Raw genomic sequence first — 14,310 nt, forward strand, 5'->3', positions numbered from 1 at the left:
TTGCTGGGAGCTGTCCAATAGGACAGATGAACAACGTGAGGGGTGAGGGAGTCTCAGAAATCCTGCTGACGAGAAGATATTGCCCAGCTGTCCTGAGTTTAACCTTATGATCGAAACAATACATAAATAGTTGTGTTATGGTAATAGTATGGTAAATATTCAGAATCCCTGGGATTGTACTTGAATTAAACAAAAGAAGTCCTTGGAAAGATCTGAAAAGGTAGTGGGGCAGTTGCTGAAGTAGGGAGTGAAAGATGGCTGGGATAAAGTAGGTACCATTGTAGTTAGTTCTGAATTGAGACATCATCTTGTCCCTATGTCCCTTCTTGGTACATCTGGGCCTCCTCCCTAAGGTTCTGGAGTAGAACATGAGCGCCCTGAAGCCATTCAGAGGTCATGTCTGTTTCCCCACTGCCAGGCATGTGGTATGTGCTCTGTTTTGAGGGAAGGGGGGGATCTGCCTTAGTCCAGCGGAAGACTATTATATTGAGGTGTCTCGAAAGGACAAGATAAAGCAATCGAACGTTGAGAACCCACCGAAAAAATTAGACCCAGAAGGACCCTGGCAATAGTAGATTGTACCTTTCCTATTTTCCAGGGGGAAAGTAAAGCCCAAGAGGCTTAGAAGCAGGCACTCCAGATAGCACATGTTCATGGCATTGACTATAACTTGGGTTTCCCAACCCCTGTAAGTTGCCCTTTCAAACTACAAAATGCCAGCAAACCTCTTGTATGTTTTCATCTTTATTTTAATCACACACTTTTTACTGAACTGGTGTCATTGTTTCTAGTAGAATTAAAATGTTTTTATAAAGGGGGGCAGGTGGGGCTAGGGGACTCTGCAACTGGAACAAACATACTGGGGAGACTATGTTCATTTTTCTCTGAATCTAGAACTGGGAAGTCATTCCCAATTAGGTTTTGTAGTCTCTAACCTTCACCTCATGTCCTCACAGCAGGTATACTATAATATCTCAGATAGTCATTAGCATTCCTTGAGCACCTCCACGGTCCAGAGCACACACTCATGAGAAGGATCTCCCTGCCTGTAATCCACTGATGTTCTGTCCTTACTGCATGCATTTGTCATTTTTTTTTATGTTTGTTTGTTTTGAGACAGCGGGTGGCAGGCGGGGGGGGGGGGGGCGGGGAAGAGAGAGAGAGAGAGAGAGAATATCCCAACCAAGCTCCATGATGTCAGTGTAGAGCCCAGTGTGGGGCTTGAACCCATGAACCATGAGATCATGACCTGAGCTGAAGTCAGATGCTTAGCCCACTGAGACACCCAGGCACCCCAACACTTGTCATTTTTATGTACAAAATTGGAATTGTCACTTCATAAGCTGAGGGCTCTTAGGGCTTATTAAGCCTTTGCTTCAGGCCTAGATAACAGTCTTTTCTTAGCATGTGTCCAGGTTAATATATAACTAAGTTCACTGTAAATTCAAGGAGAAGTCCTTAGAAATTGACCCAAGGAAAAGACATGACATTATTTATACATTCCACCAATTCTCAGTCCCCTGGGGCCATGATGCATTTACACGGGGGCTGGCTCCATTTCCCCCTTCCTCTTTTTTAGCCTTTACCTTCCAGAAGGCTCGCCAGTGTACCTGCCAAGGACATGGGAAAATGAGGGCTTATTTTGCCATCTGTGGAGGTTTGTGGTCTCTCTGCATTGACAGGATTTAATAACAAGACTTTTTGAAAAATTATGACAGAGTCAGAAACACAGATTCAGGATAGAAGGATCACAACAGAGAAAGAGCGATGGTGGGGAGGGTAACACTGAGGAGGGAGAGGGACATGAAGACAGAGAGAAGGAGAGAAGGATGTCACAAGATGGGGGCGGGGTTGTTGAGAATGAGGACAGAGCGCACACAGAGGAAGTCCGAAGGAGATAACAAATGAGGAAGGGGGAGCTGGTGTGTGAGTGCACGTGCATAAAACCTATAAGAGAAAAACACATGCAGAGACATGAAAAATGTGCAGAAAGAGAGATACATGGAGAGAGAAGACAAAAATACAGATGGAGGGAGAGACCCAGTGATAGAAGCCCTTCCGCCCCTATGTTTAACCTATTCCAAGAAGAATCTGTGATAGTTCCAAACAACCATGAGTGAATAAGTTTATGATTTTTAAATTTGTTTTTACTTTTAAAAATGAAAAAGTGTGGCAGACGGCCACAGGTCATTTCCCTTTATTTATGAAATGGCCTGAAAATCGAAGCAGGCGTTTTCTTCCGTTGTCTGTTGGTTGGCAACCGCCAGTTTGTGGTCATTCCCTGAGTGACTGCTGCAGGAAGCCGTGCGCTGCGCCCCATGTGGGGCAGGTAAGAGCCAGGATCTGGCGGGTGCTTGTCAGGGACGCTGCCTGAAGGCCCGTGTCTGAGCCACGTCCATGTCCGTGTCCATCTTGTGTTCTTTAGTGGAAACAATCGTACGGCGGCCCCCATCACCCTGCCGATAGAAGAGGTCCTGCAGACCTTACAGGACCTGATCGCCTACTTCCAGCCCCCGGAGGAGGAGATGCAACACGAAGACAAACAGAACAAGCTCCGCTCACTTAAGAACAGACAGAATCTTTTCAAGGAAGAAGTAAGTCTAGAAAATTGAACATCGCGATTCTCTTTGCGTCCGCCGCTAAAACATCCCTGTGATTGCATTTGAGCCTTGTGTGCATGCATGCACGTAGTTATGAAAGAACAAGAAAGGAAGGAAGCTGGGAAGAAAAGGATTAAATAGAAGCCAACCTTCCCTGTCCACCCCACCGGGTTACACTACCAATGTACGTTGTAACCGTGCACATTGGCACACTCAAACCAAACTGTATTTGAGAGCTTTGTTGCCACAGTGCATGTGTGTATCCCAAATCTATTGTTACTAAATCTCAACTATTAGAGCATGCCATTGGCTGTGATTCCCAAATTTTGGAAGATGTCAGAATTACCTAGAAAACCTGTTTGAAAAAATACACATGGCCAGGTTCTGCCACTTTGGAAATGACTGAAGAGCTGGTTTGAAAGGTAACAAGTAAAGAGCCAGGTCTGACTTAGAACCTGAGCATCTGAGTCACCAGAGATGGGACCTAGATGCAAGGAAAAACAAACCTGGGACTTGGCGGGGGCTCTGGCTCGGGTTCTGCCTCTGTCCTTGGTTAGGCGGGACCTTAGGTCACATGCCTTCTTTGAACACTGACGTGATGATTTGACAGTAAGAGGTCATGGTCGCCCCCCTGAAGGGCCCCCATTCCTGGGGACAGGGCTTATCCCTTAGGCATTTCCAAAGTCATTGGCCTGGAATATAAGACTGGCCCTGCTCAGTCTTCTGATCGAAGCAGACTGGCTTTGGGGACATTACGCCTGAAAGGATACTGAAACTGTATGTCTTTAAGAACAACTAGGCACAGATGTTTTCACTGGGCAGCGTAGTATTGTAATGTAGAAGAAAAGTAGTTAAAAATCCACTTTGATTTTATTGTCTCTTAATCCTACCCTTTTGCCAGGGGGAGAGGGAGGAAGCAAGCTTGGTTTTCTTTGTGCATCTGAATGGAACTTCCTGAACTCACTTGACATTTGACAGGAAAATAAGAACTATATGTAGGGCTGTTTCTGGGTGAGTCAGAACCATTTCCTACCAGACACAGAGCAAGCTTTTGTGAGAGTCATTCACGCTCCCTCTTGTGATAGGTCCTTAGATTGAGATAATCACACGGGGGCAAACCCGCCACGAGGAAACCGCTAACTCATGCTCCAAATGGATGCCGCATGTGTCTCAGAGGCATAAGAATGTGTACATTGTGTTTTTAGGGGGAAAAAAAGATCGTGAAGGTCTGTTAGCACATTAGCATTACGAGCTTTAAAAGGTGAATGACGTGGGAGGGAAAAGAACAAAAGGCTCCTGCTTTCTCAGGGGCTTTCACTCTTTCCCCCACTCTCCTTCGCAGGGAATGTTGGCCCTTGTGTTAAACTGCATCGATCGCTTAAACATCTACAACAGCGTGGCGCACTTTGCAGGAATTGCAAGGGAGGAGAGTGGCATGGCTTGGAAAGAGATCCTGCGCCTGCTATACAAACTGCTGGGTAAGCACACCCCTGGAGCCTCTCCCTGGGAGGATTTCCAAGGGTGTCTGTGCAAGATCGCCGATCCGGCCTCACTCCTTGGACACCTTTTGTTAACCGGTTGATTCCAGCCCAGCACTGTTCATTCTGTTCGCCAGCAACTTAGTGTACTTTCCACACTTAGAGCAAGAAGGCAGCAGCGAGTGGAAGGGGATTGTGATCAGCCCTGCCTAAACTACCTGTACAACCTTTGACGGTCATTACTCTCTCCGAACCTCAGTCCCTCCTCTTTATTTTTTTTTAATAGTTTATTTATTTATTTAGAGAGCACGCATGCACGGGAGGGGCAGAGAGAGAGAACACACATGTGCACACAGGCACATGGGAGGGAGAGAGGGAGGGAGAAAATCCCAAGCAGGCTGCTTGCTGTCAGTGCAGAACCTGACCTGGGGCTCAATCCTAGGAACTGTGAGATCATGACGTGAGCCAGAAACGAAGAGACACTTAACCGACTGAGCCACCCGGGTGCCCCCAGTCCTTCCTCTTTAAAATGAGGGGTTGCATCTGTGTGGCTCAGTCGGTTAAGTGTCTGACTTCAGCTCAGGTCATGATCTTGTGGTTTGTGAGTTCAGGCCCTGCGTCGGGCTCTGTGCTGACAGCTCAGAGCCCGGAGCCTGCTTCAGATTCTGTGTGTCCCTCTCTCTTTCTGCCTCTTCCCCACTCACACTCTGTCTCTCTCTCCTTCAAAAGTAAATAAACATTTAAAAATTTTTTTTTAACATTTTATTTATTTTTGAGACCGAGAGAGACAGAGCATGAACAGGGGAAGGCCAGAGAGAGGGAGACACAGAATCTGAAGCAGGCCCCAGGCTCCGAGCTGTCAGCACAGAGCCCGACGCGGGGCTTGAACTCACAGACCGCGAGATCATGACCTGAGCCGAAGGCGGCCGCTTAACCGACTGACCCACCCAGGGGCCCCTAAAAAAATTTTTTTAAATAAAATGAGGGAACAAGACTAGAATATGTTTGCAGTGCGTTCCACTTTTAGACTCGGGCACTTGCACTTGAAGGACAGTCACTCTTTTCAGCTCCCTGACCTGTCCCTGGCCTCTTGTTGGTTGGTCGTGATTCCTGCCACTTTGGCCTGTTCATTATTTCATTTGGGTGGGGGGGGGAGGGGAGACAAAGATGGGGAGTAAGGAGGTTCAGCGCCCAGCCTTTCCTCTCACAACACCAGTGGGGGTGATGTCCTGGGGCCTGCTCTAACCAGTGCCACCACAGGGCCCAGCCAGCAAGCTACAGGAGGAAGGCAGTGGAAGACAGTATCCGCCTGAATGGGAAGGTAGCCACCGGTAGTTGCTTGGAGATGGTGACAAGGCAGCATTTGGGGGTTTGCTCAGAAGTGTATGTCCCATTAGAGAAAGTCCATACAAAGTTGAGCGGGCCAGAGGGGAACCAGCAACGTCAGGTTGGACCCATTCTCGATGTCGAGGGTCAGGCTGATTGGACTACCACCATTCTGTGTGACGTTGTGAAGTCCCTTCCAACTCTCATACTTTCTACTGGTATGCTCAAACTCAACAGCAATTATACAAAAACAAGCAGTTATTGAGCTTTTCTGCCAAACAGTAGAATATCTTTTTGATCTGCCCAACAACACCTTCAGGGATAGGCACTGTTAACCGTTTAGTCATGAATCCGAAGAAACTGATGCTCACAAAGTCGTAACGTACCCAAGGTCATACATGTAGTATGGGAAGGAATTACGGTGTGAGGCCGCCTGACTCCAGCACCCTGTGCTTAACCCCTTTGCTGCGCAGACCTGAAAGTGGTTTGGGGGGTCAGACTCAATCCAGCCCTCCTCTGACTGTGGAGGTACAAAGCAGAGGTCCTCAGGAAGACTTTTCCTTCATCCAGGTATCTTTGAAGCATCTGTGAAACCTGTCTTTGAAAACCAACAGCATGAAGAGCATGGGACCAGTGGTTTAGGTGGATTCATTGCAGAGGCCTGTGGAGGGAAGGTTGCTTGGTCTAGTTTGGTGAAAATCTCCTGGCAGCATATTCTCTCCCACCCTTACCAATGTTCTCTACCAGTGGTTCTCAAGTTGGAGCAGGCATCAGAATCAGCTGGAGGGCTGGTTAAAACAGTCTCATCCCCAGAGTTTCTGAATCCTTAGATCTGGGATAAGGCCAGAGAATTTGCATTTCTAACAAGTTCTCAGGTGAAGCATTCTGGCCTCCACAGACCATACTTTGGGAACCCTCGTCATATGCTGATGTGTTTTAGGTATTTTAGAGTTTCCTGTTTTGCAGTTACTGGCCTGTTCGTTTGTTTTTAAAATATTTTTTTAATGTTTATTTTTTGAGAGAGAGAGTGAGCAGGGGAGGGGCAGAGAGAGAGGGAGACACAAAATCCGAAGCAGGCTCCAGGCTCTGAGCTGTCAGCACAGTGCCCAAGGCGGGGCTCAAACTCACCAACGGTGAGATCATGACCTGAGCTGAAGTCGGACACTCAACGGACTGAGCCACCCAGGCACCCTTGCATGTTAGTTTCACCTACCTTTCCAGCTGTTTCACTGGGATGCCTCCCTTTAGCATTGAAAAATAGCAACTCTGTAGCTGGGTTTAAGAAGACAGTGCAAAGAATGGAGTTCTTAAACCAGTAACCAAGCAGGTATCTGCTGCTGTGTTCCCACCGCTCTGTTCCCAGCAAGTAGACAGGTGCTTGGTACATAGATTCTCTGGAATAGTTGAGTGAATGGTAGATTTTCACTTTGCTAAGTATAGGAACAACTGTATCAAAGGGCTTGGAAGGGGAAGATGGTTACACACAGTTCCTTTCAGTTGCTAAGCAGGTGCTGTGCTTAACAGTTACCCAAGTTCTTATGCCCATCCTCCTGCCCTTTAACCTACATGTTCCAATGTGTCCTTATTTGCAGCTGCTCTCATTCGTGGAAACAGAAACAACTGTGCTCAATTCTCTAATAACCTTGATTGGCTAATCAGCAAATTGGATAGACTAGAATCTTCCTCAGGTAAGTGTTCACAGGAAACCACTGAAGAAGGTGGGGTTTTTTCTTTCTGGAAAAAAAAAAAAATAAAAGTTGTATCTTTGAATAATTCTGTTTTCCCACTGAGGTGTAAGCAATCCTCAAGTGATTACTTCGACAAAGAGAAGGTCCTGAATCTTCCTGGTGTTGCTGTGACTTTATTTAACCACTCTAATCCAGACTTCAGTGATTTCCTTTTCTGTTTCACTTTTCACTTTGTGTGTTTATCTCCATCCCCTGGATCCTTTCATTGCCCCCCACCCAGGCAGTGGTCTCCTACCTGCTGCATGCAGTTCTTTTTCCTTGGGTTTCTACACCCTCTCTGAACATGCTTATCCTGTTGTGGTTAGAAGCAGACTGAAGGATGACATGGGATAGGAGGAAATGATGGTCCTCCGTCCCGCTAAGTCACCCTTGACATCTATCTATAATGCTTCCTGATGACTCACAGAGAATTTGAGCCAAGAGAATGGTTGTTGTTGGTAAGTTAAGTAACTGGGCTGTGAAGCTCAACCATTGGCTTCCTCAGCGATGAGAGAACATGACAGCTGCAGACCCCTCTCTGGAAAGCTAAAAGGTTTTGAGGCTGTTTTCATTGTCCAGAGGTGGCCTGAACTTGGACAGGCCAAAGGAAGGCTCCCCTAAGGTCTATCCACCTACACCTATGTATTCTCAAGCCCCTGTTTTTTCTTCAGTGCCTCCTCCATGGGCCATGTTACATTTCATAATAATTTATGAAAACCTTGAGAAAACCGGAACCAAGGGGAGTGTTTTCAATAAAACCAATAAAGATACTGGCCAACTACTTCCCTTATATTTTCATCATGGTGTGTTACCCTTGTAGGTGCCAGGTTGCAGGGGCACCAGTCAGTGTTTCTTAAGCCTTCCCTTCACAGAGAAAACCATCCAGTGTGCTGAGTAAAGAGGCAAAGATAAACTTTATTTAGTGAGTTTATAGTTTGCTTGATACACCGGTACATCTAAAATGAAAATACTTTCTGGGGTGGTTCCTAGAAAATCTCTTAGGCGAGGAACACTCACAATATTTTCTTTTATTTATTTATTTGTTTGTTTGTTTGTTTATTTATTTATTTAATATATGAAATTTATTGTCAAATTGGTTTCCATACAACACCCAGTGCTCATCCCAAAAGGTGCCCTCCTCAATACCCATCACCCACCCTCCCCTCCCTCCCACCCCCCATCAACCCTCAGTTTGTTCTCAGTTTTTAAGAGTCTCTTATGCTTTGGCTCTCTCCCACTCTAACCTCTTTTTTTTTTTTCCTTCCCCTCCCCCATGGGTTTCTGTTAAGTTTCTCAGGATCGACATAAGAGTGAAACCATATGGTATCTGTCTTTCTCTGTATGGCTTATTTCACTTAGCATCACACTCTCCAGTTCCATCCACGTTGCTACAAAAGGCCATATTTCATTCTTTCTCATTGCCACATAGTACTCCATTGTGTCTATAAACCACAATTTCTTTATCCATTCATCAGTTGATGGACATTTAGGCTCTTTCCATAATTCGGCTATTGTTGAGAGTGTTGCCACAAACATTGGGTTACAAGTGCCCCTATGCATCAGTACTCCTGTATCCCTTGGATAAATTCCTAGCAGTGCTATTGCTGGGTCATAGGGTAGGTCTATTTTTAATTTTCTGAGGAACCTCCACACTGCTTTCCAGAGCGGCTGCACCAATTTGCATTCCCACCAACAGTGCAAGAGGGTTCCCGTTTCTCCACATCCTCTCCAGCATCTATCGTCTCCTGATTTGTTCATTTTGGCCACTCTGACTGACGTGAGGTGATATCTGAGTGTGGTTTTGATTTGTATTTCCCTGATATGGAGTGACGTTGAACATCTTTTCATGTGCCTGTTGGCCATCCGGATGTCTTCTTTAGAGAAGTGTCTATTCATGTTTTCTGCCCATTTCTTCACTGGGTTATTTGTTTTTCGGGTGTGGAGTTTGGCGAGCTCTTTATAGATTTTGGGTACTAGCCCTTTGTCCGATACGTCATTTGCAAATATCTTTTCCCATTCCGTTGGTTGCCTTTTAGTTTTGTTGGTTTCACAATATTTTCTAAATTACTTAAAGGACCTCTAGAATTGATACTAAACTGGGCATCCGCCATTTTAATTAAGTATTGCTTGGTCTGACCAAGTGAAGAATTCCATTTTACTGCTGCTCCTCTACAATTTTTTCTTTTTTTAACTGAAGTGTAACCAACATACAGTATTCTGTTAGTTTCAGGTGTACAATATAGTGATTCAGCAATTCTGTAAATTACCCAGTGTTCATCATAAGTGTGCTCTTAATCCTCTTGACCTGATTTCACCCATCCCCCACCCACCTCCCCTCTGGTAACCACCAGTTTGTTCTCTGTATTTGAGTCTGTTCTGTCTCTTGTTTTCTTTGTTTCATTTCTTAAATTCCACACATGGGTGCAATCATATAGTATTTGTCGTTCTCTGACGTACTTGCTGCTTCTCTATGTCTTGACATAGAAGGATCATGTCTTTGTCTAAGAAAGAGGAAGGTGAGGTTAGTGCCTAAGGAAATATCCTCTCTAAATCACAGACTTCTTAGGCCCCAGAGGCTCCTGAAGTCTACCAGAGATGGCTGCAGTCTTTCTTCTGGCTGGAAATATTTAATACATTCAAGGAGCTGATAATATTCTGTCCCCTCAGGATGGTCCTTTCACTTATAATTCAGGTTTCCGAAGTACGGTCGGTTCTGCAGGTTTTTTAACATCCACACGATTTTTGTGGCATTTATACAGGTATCTTGGAAGTTTTGCACTGCATCTTGACTGAAAGCCCAGAAGCCTTAAATCTGATAGCAGAGGGTCACATCAAGTCTATCATCTCCCTGTTGGACAAGCATGGGCGGAATCACAAGGTGGGTGTCAGAAAGAAGAACCCAAACAGGGATGGACTTCTCCTGCTGCTTAATCACCAGTGTGTGTTACTGAGAGCATGTTAACTAGTCTCTTTCTTGGCTCTGATTTGAGGGTAGGGAAAAGAAAAACACCTTGGGAAACGGAGGTTCTGAAAGACACTTCCTGCCCTAGGAGCACACTCCAAGACAAACTGTCACACTGGGTTTTGGAGGTCTTCTCTCTCTTTCCACCAGCTTCACAAGCCCAGCTCATCCATCACCTTCAGCCCTGAACATGGAGCCGACTGCATAAGGTGCTGGGCTGGGGTGAGTGCAAGACCTGCCCTGGGGTCTAGGAACTTAGTAGTGGAACAGCTAATACCAAGCTGTAGAAAGAAGATACACAAAAATCAGATCAAAATAGCATAGAAAGTCTTGGCAACTGGCTTGTTATTAAATGAAATCAGATTTACCCTGAGTCGCACCAAGCGAAGGAAGTGAATCTACTTTTTTGCTCATGAGCAAGCAAGAGCACAGATACAAAACAGCTGTGTGCTTTGGGGCCTCGTTTATATCATCTGCGCAATGGAGACAGTGCTACCTCATTTGCTAAGGTAGAAAGCTCCATCAGTTTTTTAGGGGTCTTAAAGTTCTGTCATCTCTGTTTTTATGGAATCATGTGTTGAAGACACCAATTTGCAGGGAAAGTCTATTAAAATACATTTTTTCCCGACTCTTCAACATCAGCCCCATGGTTGGGGAGCTCCTGCCCTAATTAGTGAGCAGGCAGGTACCCCAAGGCCGAGAGGGTGTATTTCAAGAGCAGATGACATGAGCGGCCGCGGTTGTGCTCCTGCAGCGACGAAAACTCAGCTTGGTCACTGGCCCTCTGTGTTCCCCATCATTGGGGGGCGCTGCTTATTTGAGACACGTTTCAGGGTGTCCAGGAGAATAAGCCTCTGCAGCATTGCTTAGCTGTGCCTTCCTTAGGAAGCAGAAAAGCCATGGTCCTTAGCATCTGTGAAATTGCTTGGCAAAGAAGAGAAAGAAATATGTGGGGCCTGGAATTGCTTTCCCAAATGGGGTAAATGAAAAGCAGGCATGAGGCTCCAGCATCAGACCAGCGTCTGTATGCTCCAACATGTTCTCTCCTGTCAGCAAAGCATAATAAGAGTAATTGATAAGCACCCAGGAAACACATGGTCTGGGCCATGAGCTACATGCAGATGTCAGGAAGAGCCCTTTGGCTAGAGAAAAGCTGCTGTTGTTTCGTTGCTCCTGGGTCATCTTTATGGTCAGACCACATAACACACTTCACGAATAACCAGCTTTGTTATGGCTTCTTTCAGCCAAGAGCTACAGAGCATTTAATGGATGTTGCTTGGTGGCGAGTTGATGACTATGCTGCCCGTTCCACAGTTGAGAAATCTGAGGCCAGTAAGCTGAAGGACTTTGCTACAAATCACTACCTGCTCTGATAGGTTACCCGAGTGTAGTAGCAGGGCGGTCTTTAATCTTTGGGAGTCAAGGCACTGAGAAATTCCGGCAATGTTGGAAAAGTTCAGGCAGTATGTTACCGGTACATAAAAGCCTCCTCAAGGATATCCCTTTTTTTGTCTCTCGATAGATTTTTGGATGAACGTTGGTTTGCCATGAATTCAGGCCTTCCCTTAGAAATTATCTGGATAACTTTTATTTCTAAAGAGAAATCTGTCTCAAATCATCAATAAGGCTATCACAAATAGAGCTATTTGTGGTAGCTTTATAAAGAATGTGCAGAGTGAAGGCCAGACTTCTGCTGTGACGTTTTCTTTTTGCTTGGAAAATGTCAAGGTAATGTTTTGCTCTCCATGCTGCTCTTTTTTCTCTAGTCGTGGGTTTTCACATGTCTCTGATCTATTCACTTAGTTTTCCGTGAAGATAGTGGCTGAAAATACATAGAATTAAAAAAAAAATGTTTTAATGTTTATTTATTTTTGAGAGAGACCGTGTGAGCAGGGGAGGGGCAGAGAGAGAGGGAGACACAGAACCCAAAGCAGGGTCCAGGCTCTGAGCTGTCAGCACAGAGCACGATGCGGGACCCAAACCCATGAACCGTGAGATCATGGCCCGAGCCAAAGATGGACACTTAACTGACTGAGCCACCCAGGTACTCGAGAAAATACATCGAATTTTAGAAGCACAAAGCACCTCACAGCTCTCCCAATAATAGCAACAGCAATTCTGACGACGACGATAGCTAACATTTGTGCATTTGACAAATGCAAGGTGCTGTCCTCCACATTCCCATGCATTTTCTTTGTCCTCAGTATGACCCCATGACGTAGCATTGTTATTTCCACTTGTCGGTGGCAGAAACAAGGCTGAGACGTGGGCCCTGACATGTTAAGTCACGTGCCAGAGGCCACACAACTCGTTCACGACAGCCCAGGACCAGACTTTGAGTCTCCCCCCTCAGCATTTAATATTCTTGCCAGTGTTTCTCAAACTGCCGTCTGTGAACATGTTCTTTGGGGTCCACGTGTTCCGGGAGAATATTTTTAATTGCACGTTCTTATTTTTATAGTTCTCTAAAAACAAAACTGCACAGTGAAGAATTCATAATTAGAAGGCATTTTTAGACCAGTAAAGGCTTCTGAGACTGGAGTTTGCACTCCCCCGTGGGCCCATCTGTGGTCTTCAGGGTCGTGACATTTTTCTTTAAAAAAAAAAAAAGGTTTGTACATCTCATGGGTTTGATGAACCCCTTTTTGTACTGTTCCAGCTCTAATCACAGGTTTAGAATGGGAGGAGATACAGTGGTGGCAGTAATTAATGCAGCCTCTAAGATTTTTCACTTGTTAGCTCTCTCCCTGACGTGGAAAGCATTGCCACTCATCTAAAGCATGATCCAATGGAGGTCAGAAAGTTCGAGGGAAAGAGCACAATCTCTGGAGTGAAAAGACCATTCTCCAAATGCTCTCTGCCCCTCGACCTCTCAGTGCCTTGACTCGTGCTGAAATCTCCACATCTCCTCACTTCTTGGTTTTCCAGCACCCATGAAAAATTCTGTCTGCCCTTCAAAACTTATTCAAATGCCACTCCTCCATGAAGTTTTCTTTTTTTTTTTTAATGTCTATCTTGAGAGAGAGCAAGTGAGAGAGTGTGAGCAGGGGAGGGGCAGAGAGACGAGGGGAGAGAGAGAGGGAAAGAGAGAGAGAATCCCAAGCAGACTCCACACTGTCAGTGCAGAGCCCGACGTGGCGCTCAACCCCACAAACCGTGAGATCGTGACCGGAGCCAGAATCGAGAGCCTGACGTTCCACCATCTGAGCCACTCAGGTGCCCCGAGGAAACTTTCTCTGATACCAGTTGGATGTGATCTCCTCTCTTCCATCCTACCACTAGCCCTCCATTCCTTGGTGGTTCTGCTTCACCTATCACTGTAGTCATGTTTGCACATAGATTGCTCTCACAGACTCTACATTCTTTCAGGGCAGGGACCAACTTTTCATTCCTCACAGTGCCAAGCTCATACATTACACATAGCAGGCACTTAATACGTGTTTGTTGAGGGTGTCCTAAATGAATAAAAGCAATGAATGGAGCCAGAATACATTCCCATCTCACCTTGGATGGAAGCTCACCCATATGGACGGGCCTTGTCTCATCCAACAGATGGCTGGCTTATCAGAGCTAAGAAACACACTATGTCAGTAGCACTGGTTTTTCTTGTTTGGTGAAAAGAACAGTTGGAACATTTTAAGTCGCCCTCTAATTTTCCCATCTAATAATAAAAATAAAATCTGCCCTTTTTGCTTGCCCCCAAGCCTATCTTACTCCAAACCTCCTCAGTAGTCACAAATATGTTTTATTTTTATGAGGATTTCGAGCCCCCAATGAGAAAAATATATGGTAAAATGTAACAACTTTGGTCCCAAAAAAGTAGACACCAGAATTGGAGGTTTGGCCTGGGTTACGGGGAAGATAGAACACAGGGAAGCATACCATTAACTCCCACGTAGTTGCTATAGTAGCTCCATGAAATTATCTCTGAGCCCCCGGGCAGCCAAGGCAATAGAGAAGCCTTTCTAGAAACCCAGTTTGCCTCTGCAGCAAGAAAAAAAAAAATCTGTTCCTCAGGGGCTTCAAAAATCTTCATTTTTCAAATACAGGACTCAACAAGAAGAATCACAGAATAAGTACCATTAGCATTTTTACAGCTTTTATACAGAATAATTACATTTTAGCATGGAGCTGTTTTTATAGATATAAGCTGAAGGGCAAAATGCAACAGCCAACTGATGTTTCCATGGATATACGATAGGTGTTTATTTTTGAAG

At 45.3% G+C, this 14,310-nt stretch overlaps 1 protein-coding gene across 1 annotated transcript in view; it reads left to right on the top strand.

The window, feature by feature from the left end:
- The window catches only part of RYR3 (ryanodine receptor 3), a 524,192-nt gene that overhangs the window by 268,749 nt on the left and 241,133 nt on the right, over positions 1-14,310 (top strand). Inside the window, exons 13-16 of the mRNA XM_042989263.1 lie at positions 2,426-2,594; positions 3,943-4,078; positions 6,997-7,092; positions 9,891-10,009. Coding sequence (XP_042845197.1) covers positions 2,426-2,594; positions 3,943-4,078; positions 6,997-7,092; positions 9,891-10,009 — 520 coding nt within the window. The remainder of the gene's footprint in view (positions 1-2,425; positions 2,595-3,942; positions 4,079-6,996; positions 7,093-9,890; positions 10,010-14,310) is intronic.

This window comes from Panthera tigris, chromosome B3 (genome assembly GCF_018350195.1).
Source record: "Panthera tigris isolate Pti1 chromosome B3, P.tigris_Pti1_mat1.1, whole genome shotgun sequence".
In the NCBI taxonomy this organism is placed as follows: domain Eukaryota; kingdom Metazoa; phylum Chordata; class Mammalia; order Carnivora; family Felidae; genus Panthera; species Panthera tigris.